This window comes from Moschus berezovskii, chromosome 10 (genome assembly GCF_049115385.1).
Source record: "Moschus berezovskii isolate FMDL1 chromosome 10, NW_MosBer_1.0, whole genome shotgun sequence".
Lineage (NCBI taxonomy): Eukaryota > Metazoa > Chordata > Mammalia > Artiodactyla > Moschidae > Moschus > Moschus berezovskii.
The window spans coordinates 28,711,295-28,727,365 of record NC_142469.1 but is presented as its reverse complement, the minus strand read 5'-3'; the positions used below and the strand labels follow the sequence as shown (position 1 = coordinate 28,727,365).

Below are 16,071 nucleotides of genomic sequence, written 5' to 3'. Positions count from 1 at the left end.
TAGGCTGTCTAGACTGGTCATAGCTTTTCCTCCAAGGAGCAAGCATCTTTTAATTTCATGACTGCAGTCACCATCTGTAGTGATTTTGGAGCCCCAAGAAATAAAGTCTCTCACCGTTTCCATTGTTTACCCATCTATTTGCCATGAGGTGAAGGGACCAGATGCTAGGATCTTAGTTTTAGTTTTTTGAATGTTGAGTTTTAAGCCAGCCTTTTTACTCTCCTCTTTCACCTTCATAAGGAGGCTCTTTTGTTCCTCTTTGCTTTCTCCCACTAGATGTCATCTGCATATCTGAGGTGACTGATATTTCCCCTGGCAATCTTGTTTTTAGCTTGTGCTTCATCTAGTCTGGCATTTCACATGATGTACTCTACGTGAAAGTTAAATAAACAAGGTGACAATATACAACTTTGACATACTCCTTTTCCAATTTGGAACCAGTCTGTTGTGCCATGTCCGGTTCTAACGCTTCATGACCTGTATACAGGTTGATCAGGAGGCAGGTAAGGTGATCTGAAATTCCCATCTCTTTTAAGAATTTTCCACGGTTTGTTGTGATCCACATAGTCAAAGGCTTTAGCACGGTCAATGAAACAGAAGTAGATGTTCTTCTGGAATTCTCCTACTTTTTCTACACAACGGATGTTGGCAGTTTGATCTCTGGTTCCCTTGCCTTTTCTAAATCCAGCTTGAACATCTGGAAGTTCTTGGTCCATGTACATTCAAGCCTAGCTTTGAGAATTTTGAGCATTACTTTGCTAGTATGTGAAATGAGTGCAGTTGTGCGGTAGTTTGAACATTCTTTGGCACTGGAATGAAAACTGACCTTTTCCAGTCCTGTGGCCACTGCTGAGTTTTCCAAATTTGCTGGTATATTGAATGGAGCACGTTAACAGCATCATCTTTTAGGATTTGAAATAGCTTAGCTGGAATTCCATCACCTCCACTAGCTTTGTTTGTAGCGATGCTTCATAAGGCCCACTTGACTTCACACTCCAGGATGTCTGGCTCTAGGTGGGTGATCACACCATCATGGTTATCTGGGTCATGAAGATCTTTTTTGTACAGTTCCGTGTATTCTTGATACCTCTTCTTAATATTTTCTGCTTCTGTTAGGTCCATACCATTTCTGTCCTTTATTGTGCCCATCTTTGCATGGAATGTTCCCTTGGTATCTCTCATTTTTCCTCAAGAGACCATTTCATTGTTAGAGAAATTAGTCTTGTTTAGGCTTCAGAGACAAAGTAGAGCAGGCCTGTGACCTTGCTTCTAACCTGCCTGGACACTGCCCTGGCTGTGAGTGACAGCTATGACTGTAAGAACTGTAGCACCATAGATAAGACGGGATGAATCTTGAGACTGTTGAGCCCCTCAAGACAGGCTGGCCAATCAAGCCCTGGGCTTAACAACATTCCAAGTTTAAAGGATAAACAGGAACTCAGAGCTGCAATTTGCTCACAGGTTGATGATGCTATCGGTTTGCGCCCTAGGATTATAAGCGGGAACCCTGAACTGCAGTCTTTGAAGTCTCTTCCACAGAGTGGAAACGCTGCCTGGGACCTTTTCCCAATTAGGACTCCAGATGTGCTGTGTCATGGGACTTCCCAGTGCTGTTTGAGTCTGCATGTTGGTTAAAACCCAATTTGATGACGTATCCTCTGCTATTTCTATTTCTCTTTTCTTTTAGTATTACTATATATTGAAAGTAAACTAGAATATACTCTAATAAATATTGGTATTATTTAGTTTGTATAGAATGAGTGGCTTATTAGGTTAACAAACCCTTTGAACCTGAGACAAAAGTGAAAACTTTTGCAAAACATTAATCAAAATTATTTCAGGTGCTTTATGATAAAAGCTGTCCTTTTTATAAAGAAGAGCTAAAGGTTTGGTTTGGCTTTTTTGTTTTGCAGCTATGTAACCTTCTCCATTTGTCTTCTGAAATCTTCTCGTCATTTGGATTAAACAGATACTCAGTGTTTTATAATCTTCTCTAATTCTATTTATTGAACTGTCCAAAACCTTTTGATATTTTTGAAAAACTCTTGGCAGCAGATAGCCAAAGTAACTCTTTGGTCAAATATTTTTACTACCCTAAAATGTCTGGCTACTCCTTTTCAAACTAATGTTTTCAATTTTCTTCCACTTTTCTGGTTTGAAATCAGTAAGAAAAAGACTGCTCTTGAATTTCCTTAGAACAGTCTATACCACGTCCTCCTCGTGACCTGGAAAGTAACCAAACTTCAGGGACTGAAACTTGAGTACACATCTCACAGCTTAAGAAGATTGCACCTGATACGTGGTCTTGTACAAACACTGGAAACGCCCAAGTCAAACTGACTAGGAAAAGCAGCAATTAATAACTGAGGTAGACAGCTTTCCAAAGATGACCTGACCAGGCTTGTATACCCTTTTTGTCACTGTTGCTTTTCTTTTTCTCTCTTTCACGGAAAGACAACACCCTTATTGGTATTTTTCAGATTACTGTGAAAGGGGACAACCTCTTCTTTTGATTATGGCCTTTCAGAATCCCCATGACAAATTGATCTTTTCACTTGCCGTTTTTTTGTTGTTGTTTTTCTTTTTTTAAGAGTTAGAAGGTTCAGAATTCACTTAAGTTTTTCTTTGTCTGGACTATTAACTATTCTGGATTTTTTTTTTTTTTTTAGTGAGCTATTTTGTTTAATTTTAAAATTATTTCCTTTGTAGGCTCAACAGAACTTTTTTCTCCATAACAAGAAAAATTCCCTAAGTGAAAAACAGTGCTTTTTGCATCCTTCTGTTTCACACAAATTCAGCAATGTGTTCTCACCCATAGTGTTCATAATTTGAACTGTGGTTTGCTCATATTCCCTTCTTTTTCCAAAAGAGAATGGGTTTTATTTTTTTAAAAGCACCTGAGAAAAATATGCATCCTTATTGTTACTCACTGCTGAAAAGTAGCAGGTACTGTCTTAACCAAACAGGGCATAATGACCAGGAGAGGTTGGTCTGTAGTTAGTGTATTTATATACAGAGCGAATATATATGTGTGGCCTCATGGTTAATTAATATGATATATGCAAATTATTCAGATACTCACGCTTCCTAGCTACAGAAGGTTTGGCCCTCAACATGTAGGAATTTTAAAGGTGCATTGGATCAAGGTTCAGAGATCTTTACTCTGACCTTCCATAGCTTTAACTTCTAAAACATGGATCAAAAGCTAAAAGGAGAAGAAAAATCACAAGAGACTTCATCCCAGTTGTGTCAGATGTCAAAAGCCAAAGCTTGATCACTCATAGGCTCAGAGAGGGGAATGGAAGGCTCCTATGACTAACATCATTCTGCCCAGTTTTCTCTGGTTTTCCTGTAGGTTTGGCTTTGTGAATTTTGGTGTGATATTTCCATCATATGTATGAATGTTTGAATGTTTTCATCATCCACATCTTTTATATCTTTGTTGTTTCCTAATGTCAGGGCTTCCTTTCCCTTCTCTCCAGAAAATAATCATCCATGATAAACCAATAAGTAATGTTATTTGTACAGATTAGCATTCCTAGAAAACTTTGCTTTATTCTAGAGTTTGTGTTTGTGTCCCCTCAAAATACAGCTGAAAGGGAGTGAAGGATCGGCCGTGTCTTTCTCTTAGGAAATCTCTCTCCTGGTTTTCTTTCTTAGTCACTGACTATTCATTCTCGGTGTCCTTTATTCTATCTCTGCTACTGAAATTCCAAACGTCCAAGAGTTCCAGGGCCTTTTTCTCTTTACTTATTACACCCAGTCCAGTGATTGCAGATACCATGTGCATAGACTGAGCTCATGTCCCTGAGAACTCCAGAACTCAAAGGTCCATGTCCAGCTAGGCATCTCCAGTTTCAGTCAAAACACCACTTTTCGGGACATCTCTGGTGATCCAGTGGTTACAATTCTGAGCTTCCACTGCAGGAGGTGTAGGTCTGAACCCTGGCCAGGGAAGTAAGATCCCACATTGGACCACCAGCAGCTTCTCTGCGATTGATCACACGGCCTTACAGGCCAACTCGTGCTGTCACACCTGCCATCATATCTTAAGCCTGCTGCTTTCCTTTTTCTTTTTTTTTTTGAGACAGAGAGAGAGGCCCTCAGACCTATGTGGTAGCTACAGGATTCAGGGCTAATAGGTGCCAGTTGAATGCTCCTTGACCAAGTTTATTTCTTCAAGTAAAATAGTTCTGGGGCACATGGCTGGCTGTTGTTGACCATCAACTTTCCAAAACTGGTGAGCAGGCCAATTAAGGAAGGACTTTTTAAAAATATACTTTATTTCTGAGAGGATGTGACTATATCAAAGACAATAATTTTAAATATATATATATATGTGAAGTGAAGTCGTTCAGTAGTGTCCGACTCATAGTGACCCAGTGGACTGCAGCCTACCAGGCTCCTCCGTCCATGGGATTTTCCAGGCAAGAGTACTGGAGTGGGTTGCCATTTCCTTCTCCATATTCTGGATTCTTACCTAGACTCATGGTTCCTGAATTTGTAATCTTACAGCCTGTATTATTGGGTAATACATTTGGTTCTAAACAGTTCTTTTGAAATAACAACACTATTTTAATGGCCTTCCCAGGTGGTGTTAGTAATAAAAAACCTGCCAGTGAAGGAGATGTAAGAAATGTGGGTTAGATCCCTGGGTTGGGAGGATCCCCCGGAGGAGGGTATGGCAACCCACTCCAGTATTCTTGTCAGGAGAATCATAGACAGAAGAACCTGCCAGGCTACAGACCATAGGGTCACAAAGAGTCAGAGATAACTCAAATGAATTAGTATGCATGCATGGTCACCTTGATGGGACCTTTCAGGAAGCATACCTGACTCCAGGTTTGCCTCAGTAGGAAGAGTCTTTTTTCCCTTGGGTTCGAGTAAATGTCAAAGAAAACAAGAAAAACAAGAAAACAGAAACTCAACTGCATAGAAGAATCAGAGAGAAAGGCCACTTGCAACAGGGTCACCTGACACTCTCCCTTCCCCAACATGATTTCTTCTATTGGCTACTCTCAGGCTTAAGGTCCTAGTTTAGAACAATCACACAATTTGGTTCTAAACTTTTAATTCTGCATTGTACAACTATTTTAAGTTCTGTATTTTGTTGCCTGTCAAATCTTTGTAAAAACCAGTTTGTCCAACAAGGTGATGCTTGCTCCACATTTCAAAATTATCAGAACGATCTCAAACGATTTAAGATCCTAAGAAGGTTAGATCGAAATTTCTCCCTGCTACTCTTCTCTGTTGCTACTACTGCTGCTGCTAAGTCGCTTCAGTCGTGTCCGACTCTGTGCAACCCCATAGACGGCAGCTTACCAGGCTCCTCCGTCCTTGGGATTCTCCAGGCAAGAATGCTGGAGTGGGTTGCCATTTCCTTCTCCAATGCATGAAAGTGAAAAGTGAAAGTGAAGTCGCTCATTCTTGTCTGACTCTTCGCGACCCCAAGGATTGCAGCCTACCAGGCTCCTCCATCCATGGGAGTTTCCAGGCAAGAATACTGGACTGGGTTGCCATTGCCTTCTCCACTCCTCCTTGTTAGGTTTCTTCAACAGGTTTCCAATCGGTGAACTTTCCCTCCAAGGTGGGGCACAACACCCAGCAAGAAGTCCTTCTTGGCACCAAGGGACAAAGGCCACCGAAACTGGAAAACCTGCCTCTTCATCAGTGATGCTTTCAGAGAAAAGCAGAAAACGTCAAACTGAATTTAAAAAAACATAATTTTAAATAGTTGGAAGAACACACTACCAAAGGAGGCATCAATTACTCCTTGTTAATTACATACTCCAACAAGAGAGCATCACTTACAGACCCACTAAGTGAAAAGTGAAGTCGCTCAGTCCTGTCCAACTCTTTGCGACCCCATGGACTATAGCCAACCAGGCTCCTCAGTCCATGGAATTTTCCAGGCAAGAGTACTGGAGTGGGTTGCCATTTCCTTCTCCAGGGGATTTTCCCGACCCAGGGATTGAACCCAGGTCTTCCGCATTGCAGGCAGACACTTTTACTGTCTGAGCCACCAGGGAAGCAGGAATATTTCCTGTGTACCTAGCTACTTAGCCTATGAGAAATCATCACTACCTGAACTCTCACCTCAACCCAGGGACTTTCTTCAAAACAACTCCTGTCAACTTCCTCCTTCTCTTTAACATAATGGGCCTCTCCTTTGTCAAACTTGTCTATGGCTTTTACGATAGTTCGCTTGTCCCAACTCCAATTCCTTGGCTACACCCAAATAAGCCCATTTTGCTGGCAAAAGAACTGGCTGTTTTATTTTTATCTTGAAAGCTTCATGCCTTCCACTTTATTTTGCATTTCTCCCAAAGGAGGCTGCCCACTTCGTGGCAGCGTGAACTTAAATGTATCATCTAAATTATCTTCTTTCGTCTTTTTTTTTTAACACTACTGAGAAAGATTGAGGGCAAGAGGAGAAGGCGGCGACAGAGGATGAGATGGTTGGATGGCATCACAAACTCAATGGACATGAGATTGTGCAAACTCAGGAAGATACTGAAGAGCCGGGAAGCCTGGGGTGCTGCAGTTCACCGGGTCCCAGAGAGTCCGACACGACTTGGCCACTGAACAACAACTGAGTACACGAATTGTAAAGTATTCAGCATTTAAATGAAATTTAAATAAACAAACTCAGCACTGAAATCTCGCGTCTCTATCCTTTTGAACGGAGAAGGCAATGGCAAACCACTCCAGTACTATTGCCTAGAAAATCCCATGGATGGAGGAGCCTGGTGGGCTGCAGTCCGTGGGGTCGCTGGGGGTCGGATGCGACTGAGCGACTTCACTTTCACCTTCACACACTGGAGAAGGAAATGGCAACCCACTCCAGTGTTCTTGCCTGGAGAATCCCAGGGACGGGGGAGCCTGGTGGGCTGCTGTCTATGGGGTCGCACAGAGTCGGACACGACTGAAGTGACTTAGCAGCAGCAGCAGCATCCTTTTGAAAACGTCAACATCAGCTATTGCTTCACCTTCACAGGAAAGTTCCACTGACCTTTTTCCATCACCTTCCCTCACCTGGCAAAGGGTTCTGCGCCGCTCTGCAGAGTCCCTGCGCCCAGCACGGGGCAGTGGGCCTGCGGCACGGCCTCACACGGACGGCGCCGCCGAAGCCCCGCGGGTCGCCGTCTGGAATTCCAGTGAAGAAGCGCGAAAGTCCATTACACAGTGACTGCTAGGGTTCGCCAAGACATGTTCCTTAAAGTGCAGCCCCCGCAGCCACACGCTCCTGAAGACAGCACAGGCGACGACGCCCACTTCCGCCCCGCCGCGCCCCTCTTCCGCCCCGCCGCGCCCCTCTTCCGGCCCGTCAGCCCCTCTTCCGCCCCGCCGCGCCCCTCTTCCGGCCCGTCAGCCCCTCTTCCGGCCCGTCAGCCCCTCTTCCGCTTCCCCGCCCCGCCCCCGCCGCGCTGGCCGCCCTCTCTCTGGCTCGCGGCGTCCGGCTTCCTGTCTTTAGGGTATCCTCCTCCGGGCGCCTGGGTTTTCCGCTCCTAGTTTTCCACCCCAGACCCAGGAGCCTCGCCCCCGACGCGGAGCGCCCCGCTCTCTGCCAGCTGCGCGCAGGTGCTCGTGTAGTAGGCGAGCTCGGAAAGCGGGTCTCTGGGCCCGAGCTTCGCTACGCAGGACTGGGGCCCCTAAGCTCTGAAATCCAGCAGTCCTGTTTTTTTTCAGGCTTCCATGTAAACGTGGAGGAGAGGGAAGACAGTTCAAGAGAATTTCCAAAGGGGAGAGGAGAGAAGTTACCAAGTCTGTACCTTAAACATCTCTTCTGCGTTCTGAGCAGAGAGAGGTTTTTTGTTGTTGATTTGTTGAGACTGAGCATATGTACCACATGTGTTAAGGGCATTGTGTGTGTGTGTGTGTCTCTGTATGTCTGTATTATACGCTCAGTCATGTCCGACTCTGTGTGACCCCGTGGACTGTAACCCTCCAGGCTCCTCTGTCCATCTAATTTTCTAGGCAAGAGTACTAGAATCGGTTGCCATTCCCTTCAGGGCAACTTCTGGACCCAAGGGATCAAACCTGACGCTCCTGCATTGAAGGAAGATTCTTTATCGTCTGAGCCACCAGGAAGCTTCTGCTCAGTTCAGTTCAGGCACTCAGTCGTCTCTGACTCTTTGCAATCCCATGGACTGCAGCATGCCAGGCCTCCCTGTCCATCACCAGCTCCCAAATCTTACTCACACTCATGTCCATTGAGTCGGTGATGTCATCCAACCATCTCATTTTCTGTCGTCTACTTCTCTTCCAGCTTTCAACCTTTCCCAGCATCAGGGTCTTTACCAATGAGTTCTTTGCATCAAGTAGCCAAAGTACTGGAGTTTCAGCTTCAGCATCAGTCCTAACAATGAATATTCAGGACTGATTTCTTTTAGAATGGACTGGTTGGATCTCTTTGCAGTCCAAGGGACTCTCAAGAGTCTTTTTCCAACACCACAGTTCAAAAGCATCAATTCTTCAGCACTCAGCTTTCTTTATAATGCAACTCTCACATCCATACATGACTACTGGGAAAATCATAGCTTTGACTAGACCGACCTTTGTTGACAAAGTAATGTCTCTGCTTTTAAATATGCTGTCTGTGGTGGTCATAATTTTTCTTCCAAGGTGTAAATGTCTTTTAATGTCATGGCTGCAGCCACCATCTGCAGTGATTTTGAAGCCCAAAAAATAAAGTCTCTCACTGTTTCCACAGTTTCTGCATCTATTTGCCATGAAGTGTTGGGATGAGATGCCATGGTCTTAGTGTTCTGGATGTTGAGTTATATGCCAACTTTTTCACTCTCCTCTTTCACTTTCATCAAGAGGCTCTTTAGTTCTTCTTCACTTTCTGCCATAAGTGTGGTGTCATCTGCATATCTGAGGTTATTGATATTCCTCCCAGCAATCTTGATTCCAGCTTGTGCTTCCTCCAGCCCAGCATTTCTCATGATGTACTCTGCATATAATTTAAATAAGCAGGGCGAAAATATACAACCTCGACAAACTCCTTTCCTGATTTGCAACCAGTCTGTTGTTCTATGTCCAGTTCTAACTGTTGCTTCTTGACCTGCATACAGATTTCTCAGGAGGCAGGTCAGGTGATCTGGTATTCCCATCTCTTGAAGAATTTTCCACAGTTTGTGGTGATCCACACAGTCAAAGGCTTTGACATAGTCAATGAAGCAGAAATAGATGTTTTTCTAGAACTCTCTTGCTTTTTTTGATGATCCAACGGATGTTGGCAATTTGTATACTGCTAGCTTACAATTCTTTGCCAATCAGAGATGCTTTGGAAGGTGGATGAAAGGAGGCTTATGTTTCTCCAGGATTGGGGTTTGAGATTGTTTTGTCAAAGAAGGTGGATGGATGTGATGTCATGTATGGATGTGAGAGTTGGACTATAAAGAAAGCTGAGTGCAGAACAGTGATGCTTTTGAACTGTGGTGTTGGATAAGACTCTTGAGAGTTCCTTGGATTGCAAGGAGATCAATCCTAAAGGAACTCAGTCCTGGAAATTCATTGGAAGGACTGATGTTGAAGCTGAAACTCCAATACTTTGGTCACCTGATGTGAAGAATTGACTCATTGGAAAAGACCTTGATGCTGGGAAAGATTGAAAGCATGAGGAGAAGAGGAAGACAGAGGATAAGATAGTTGGATGGCATCACCAATTGGATGGACATGATTTTGAGTGCGCTCCGGGAGTTGGTGATGGACAGGGAAGCCTGGTGTGCTGCAGTTCATGGGGTCACAAAGAGTAGGGCACGACTGAGCAACTGAACTGTCAAAGAGGAGGAACTGAAGGTGAGTCTCAGTAAATACAGGGTTGATAAACAAGATTGTGTACAATAAGGAGGAAGTGGCAAACAAGATTGAACCAACAGGAAGAAGTTCTTATTGGAAGTATTTCATTTCTGTTTAATACGGTTGGGTCATTTCATGTCTCTTCTGTGGTTCTTATGATAACAGAAAGTTGGAATGACAGGCTAAAGAGTTTAAAGCAATAAACAAGTCACGGTTCAGTTCAACTCAAACAGATCTTTCCTCAGACCTTTCCCAAGACATGGGAGCAGGCCAACTCTGAAGGAGTCATAGTCTTCAGACTCCGTCTGGCATCCCGCTTTTCATACTTCCCATAGCCTCCTTGTGGTTGTGCCCTATGCAAAATAGGGCTTATATCCACCACCAATCAAGAAAGGAGATGCAGATGGGCATATATTCAAGGCCAGTTGACAATTTCAAGTTATATCACAACAGGCTCAGTTGTGTATGTCGTCCCATAATTTAGTCTGTTACAGAGGAGGAGATGGCTGGATGGCATCACCGACTATGTGGACAAGAGTTTGAGTGAACTCCGGGAGTTGGTGATGGACAGGGAGGCCTGGCGTGCTGTGATTCATGGGGTCGCAAAGAGTCGGACACAACTGAGCAACTGAACTGAACTGATAATCAGATGTGTTTATATATAGATTATTTATGAGCCCTTAATTGGCTCCTGACTGCCTATGGTTACTTGAGAAGCTGCTGTGGTTAGTTTGTATCCACTGTGTGCTTAGGGCACATGTGCAGGAGTTGGAAAAGTCTCTGTGGTTATTTTTGTAGCGTATCTGTGACCTCTCCTGGGAGTACCTGGATGGGATTTAAAGGTCAGCTTGTATCCCTTTCTGCTAGGCCACCTCTCCTTGCTCATGAGTAAATTCCTATCTAGCAATATGAAATGGGGAGCTTCCCCAGTGGTTCAGCAGTAAAAGAATCTGCCTGCAATGCAGGAGATGCAGGAGGCATGTGTTTGATCCCTGGGTTGGAAGGATCTGAAGGAGGAAATGACAACCCACTCCAATATTCTTGCCTGGAAAATCCCATGGACAGAGGAACCTGGTGGACTACAGTCCACGGAGCTCACAGAGAGACGTGACTGAGCACACACTTGTAAATATGAAATGGGTAACTTGTGCCATTACACGCTGTTGAACAAGATATTCACTTGATTAAAAGGTGATTCAAGAGCACTAACTAGTTTGCATAATGCATTGGAGTAACTCGATGTCTGGTTTGTGTCATGAATTTGCATAGGATGTGGTATTGCACCAGCTCTGTGTATTGATACAGGATATTGTATTTTTCCAAGGTTGGCAGCTTAAGCAGCTTGTGTAGATCCCTGATAGCATCTTTCTTTCTTAAAGTATGTCATTTAAGGACGAATCTATCCAATGTCTTATCTTTTCTCTGAGTATTTGGTTACTTGCCAGTTCTCAAAGAATTTAGTGTCAAATTGAGGAGATAAAATGTGTAAAGTTTTATACATGTATTAATATATATGGTTATAAAATTATATACGTAATCAAAAGGGGTCCAAAGCACTTAGGAGTTTGGAGGAAGAACAAGTCCAGCAACAAGTGAAGATCATGGGAAGTAGCACAGATGACACATAGGCATTTCAGTTCTATAACTAATATGCTAAGAGATTAGCCAGCGTTTCTTTTCTCTTATCATGCTTCACCCACAGAAGTTCCTCTTCATCCTCAGCTATAGGCATGTAATTGAAAAAGATGAGAATCTGCAGTGACATGTCAGTGCTGTCATGCAGTGACACTCAGGGATCGAACCTGGGTGTTCTGCATTGCAGGGAGATTGTTTACCAACTGAGCCACCAGGTAATTAGCCTTGATAAATGGGGATCTACTTTGAGTCTGCATATCTGAGGTTATTGATATTTCTCCCAGCAACCTTGATTCCAGCTTGTGCTTCTTCCAGCCCAGTGTTCCTCATGATGTACTCTGCATATAAGTTAAATAAACAAGGTGACAATATACAACCTTGACGTACACCTTTTCCTATTTGGAACCAGTCTGTTGTTCCATGTACAGTTCTAACAGTTGCTTCCTGACCTGCATACAGGTTTCTCAAGAGGCAGGTGAGGTGGCCTGGGATTCCCATCTCTTTCAGAATGTTCCACAGTTTATTGTGATGGCAGAAAGTGAAGAGGAACTCAAAAACCTCTTGATGAAAGTGAAAGAGGAGAGTGAAAAGGTTGGCTTGAAGCTCAACATTCAGAAAACAAAGATCATGGCATCTGGTCCCATCACTTCATGGGAAATAGATGGAAAAACAGTGGAAACAGTGTCAGACTTTATTTTTTTGGGCTCCAAAATCACTGCAGATGCTGATTGCAGCCATGAAATTAAAAGACGCTTGCTCCTTGGAAGGAAAGTTATGACCAACCTTGATAGTATATTAAAAAGCAGAGACATTACTTTGCCAACCAAGGTCCGTCTAGTCAAGGCAATGGTTTTTCCCGTGGTCATGTATGGATGTGAGAGTTGGACTGTGAAGAAGGCTGATCGCCGAAGAATCGATGCTTTTGAACTGTGGTGTTGGAGAAGACTCTTGAGAGTCCCTTATACTGCAAGGAGATCCAACCAGTCCATTCTAAAGGAGATCAATCCTGGATGTTCATTGGAGGGACTGATGCTAAAGCTGAAACTGCAATACTTTGGCCACCTCATGCGACGAGTTGACTCACTGGAAAAGACTCTGATGCTGGGAAAGGTTGGGGGCGGGAGGAGAAGGGGACGACGGAGAATGAGATGGCTGGATGGCATCACCGACTCTGTGGACATGAATTTGAGTGTACTCCGGGGGTTGGTGATGGACAGGGAGGCCTGGCGTATTGTGATTCATGGGGTCGCGGAGAGTCGGACACGACTGAGCGACTGAACTGAACTGAACTGAACTTTGAGTCTAAACCACAGAGAAGAATTTAAGTGTCCTGAGAGGACAGGAAGGTGGGAGCTGGGAAGGCTGATACCAGGATATCTGATACTTGCTTCTCATATCCTGTAGGATAAAGCTTTCTATTCCAGGACCTAGTCTTTCTCGTTCTTTTGTTTTCCAGCAGTGTTCTGTTTGCTCATCTGTATGTATAGCATTTCAGTGTATCTTAACATACAACTTTATGTAAATATACCTTTTATAACAATAACCTTTGTTCCAAACCACAGACTGACAAACAAATGCTCTGCAATATTACCATGTCAGTGCCTCAGTTCAGTTCAGTTCAGTCGCTCAGTCGTGTCCAACTCTTTGTGACCCCATGGACCACAGCATGCCAGGCTTCCGTGGCCATCACCGACTCTTGGAGCTTGCTCAAACTCGTGTCCGTCGAGTCAGTGATGCCATTCAACCATCTCAGCCTGTCATCCCCTTCTCTTCCTGCCTTCCCCTTCTCCTCCTGCCTTCCATCTTTCCCAGAATCAGGGTCTTTTCCAATAAGTCAGTTCTTCACATCAGGTGGCCAAAGTCAGTGCCTAGTCCACGTTTAACTGCTGGCTCAATCTGCAAATATTAGTTTGTCATTTCTTTAATTGTTTCCTGCTGCTCCTTCTGCTGCTGCTGCTAAGTCACTTCAGTCGTGTCCGACTCTGTGCGACCCCATAGACAGCAGCCCACCAGGCTCCCCTGTCATTTGAGTTTTCATAAAATACCTATCCAGTTATTTTTATCCCCCTTCACTTGACTTTCTATTAAACTGCCTTTCTTCCTTTTACTCCATCTCATGTTCTGCAGTCAAGACTTTTGAGTGTCTACTGTTCTGAGAGATTGGCTCAAAATAGCTTTCAATATTGCGGCACATAAAATTTTCTTTTGTATGTCACGCTTAAGTACTTTCTCTGTGTGTGTGTTTATAACAATCCCAGAAGACTTTTTGAAACCTTAAAAAAGTATTTTGACCCAATTTTATATCTGAATAGGTCACCATTCATCCCTTTCTTAAGAGTCTGAATGTCCAAGAGAAAACCAATTGAGAAATAAATCTAGATATTTTTATCAAATATGAAGGGCATCAATTGGTTATAACTTCTGTTACTTTGCTGTTTTCTGCTCTCCTCTTTCTTATCCATGCCTTTCTCTCCCCCTCTCTCTCATTGGGACACTTCATCACTTCCAAGATAGCAAGAGATATTCCCTTGTATCCTCCCAACTATTTTTAACAGATAGTGTAATTCTCTGCTGGCTTTAGAAAAAAAATAGTAACTATATTTTCTGCTTAGGAATAAAATGTTACTGTGCACATAGGAAAATTTTTATATGAGCATATTCTAAAAATATAAATTAATATATTCTATATATAGCAATATCTATACCTGATGGATATATATATATATATATACACACACACATACACACATGCATGGACAGATGTATAAATAATATTTTTCAGCCATAGGAATGAAAGGAGTCATTCCATTTGCTACAATATGGATGGATCTTGAGGGATATGGTAAGTGAAATGTCTGACAAAAAAGATAAATACTGCATAAAATCACTTTTTTGTGAAATATAAAAAAGTCAAACTCATGGAAACTGATACTAGAAAGGTGGTTACCAGGGGGTGGGGGTTGGGGAAAATGAGAAGATATTGGTCAAAAGATACAAAATTTAAATAACATGGGATGACGAAATCCTAGGGATCTAACATATAGCATGATAACTGTGTTGTATAATTGAAATTTGCTAAAAGAGTAGATATTACGTGTTCTCACCACACACACAAACACATACACAAGGTAACTGTGAAGTGATTCAGAAGAGTTCTGTTCAGTCGTTCAGTCATGTCTGACTCTCTGAGACCCCATGGACTGCAGCACACCGGGCGTCTCTGTCCATCACCAACTCCCTAAGCTTGCTCAAACTCATGTTCATTGAGTCAGTGATTCCATGTAACCATATCATCCTGTGTCATCCCCTTCTCCTCCTGCCTTCAATCCTTCTCAGCATCAACGAGTCAGTTCTTCGCATCAAAGGCCAAAGTGGAATTTCAGCTTTAGGAACAGTCCTTCCAATGAATATTCAGGACTGATTTCCTTTAGGATGGACTTTTTGGATCTCTTGCAGTCCAACGGACTCTCAAGAGACTTATCCAACACCACAGTTCAAAAGCATCAATTCTTCAGCACTCAGCTTTCTTTATAGTCCAACTCTTCACATCCATTCATGACTACTGAAATCATAGCTTTGACAGATCTTTGCTGGCAAAGTGATGTCTCTGCTTTTAAACATGCTGTCTAGGTTAGTCATAGCTTTTCTTCCAAGGAGTAAGCATCTTTTAATTTCATGGCTGCAGTCACCACCTGCAGTGATTTTGGAGCCCCCCAAAATTAAGTCTCTCACTCTTTCCATTGTTTCCCCATCTATTTGCCATGAAGTGGTGGGACTGGATGCCATGATCTTAGTTTTCTGAATGTGGAGCTTCAAGCCAACTTCTTCACTCTTCTCTTTCACTTTCATCAAGAGGCTCTTTAGTTCTTCTTCACTTTCTGCCATAAGGGTGGTGTCATCTGCATATCTGAGGTTATTGATATTTTTCCCGGCAAACTTGATTCCAGTTTGTGCTTCATCCAGCCCAGCATTTCACATGATATACTCTGCATATAAGTTAAATAAGCAGGGTGACAATATACAACCTTGACAAACTTTTTCCCTAATTTGGAACCAGTCTGTTGTTTGTTCCATGTCCAGTCCTAACTGTTACCTCTTGACCTGCTTACAGATTTCTCAGGAGGCATTCAGGTGGTCTGGTATTCCCATATCTTTCGGAATTTTCCACAGTTTGTTGTGATCCACACAGTCAAAGGTTTTGGCGTAATCAATAAAGCAGAAGCAGATGTTTTTTTGGAACCCTCTTGCTTTTTTTGATGATCCAACATATGTTGGCATTTTGATATCTGGTTCCTCTGCCTTTTCTAAATCCAGCTTGAACATCTGGAAGTACACGGTTCACATACTGTTGAAGCCTGGCTTGGAGAATTTTGAGCATTACTTTACTAGCGTGTGAGCTAAGTGCAATTGTCCAGTAGTTTGAACATTCTTTGGCATTGCCTTTCTTTGGGATTGGAATGAAAACTGACCTTTTCTAGTCCTGTGGTCACTGCTGAGTTTTCCAAATTTGCCAGCATATTGAGTGCAGCACTTTCACAGCATCATCTTTCAGGATTTGAAATAGCTCAACTGGAATTCTATCACGTCCGCTAGCTTTGTTTGTAGTGATGCTTCCTCAGGCCCACTTGACTT

The 16,071-nt window shown here is 43.1% G+C and overlaps 1 protein-coding gene across 3 annotated transcripts in view; it reads right to left on the bottom strand.

The window, feature by feature from the left end:
* ECHDC1 (ethylmalonyl-CoA decarboxylase 1) overlaps nucleotides 1-7,292 on the bottom strand; it is a 55,011-nt gene extending 47,719 nt beyond the window's left edge. For 2 of the 3 annotated variants that reach the window (XM_055433919.2, XM_055433922.2), the window contains exon 1: nucleotides 7,036-7,292. Coding sequence is in view for 1 of the 3 variants with exons in the window: in XM_055433921.2 (XP_055289896.1) it covers nucleotides 7,013-7,022 (10 nt within the window). In the remaining 2 variants the exon portion in view is untranslated. Of the gene's footprint in view, nucleotides 1-7,012 lie in introns of all 3 variants that reach the window. The other variant, XM_055433921.2, reaches the window with a different exon arrangement.
* Between the last annotated feature and the right edge of the window lie 8,779 nt (nucleotides 7,293-16,071).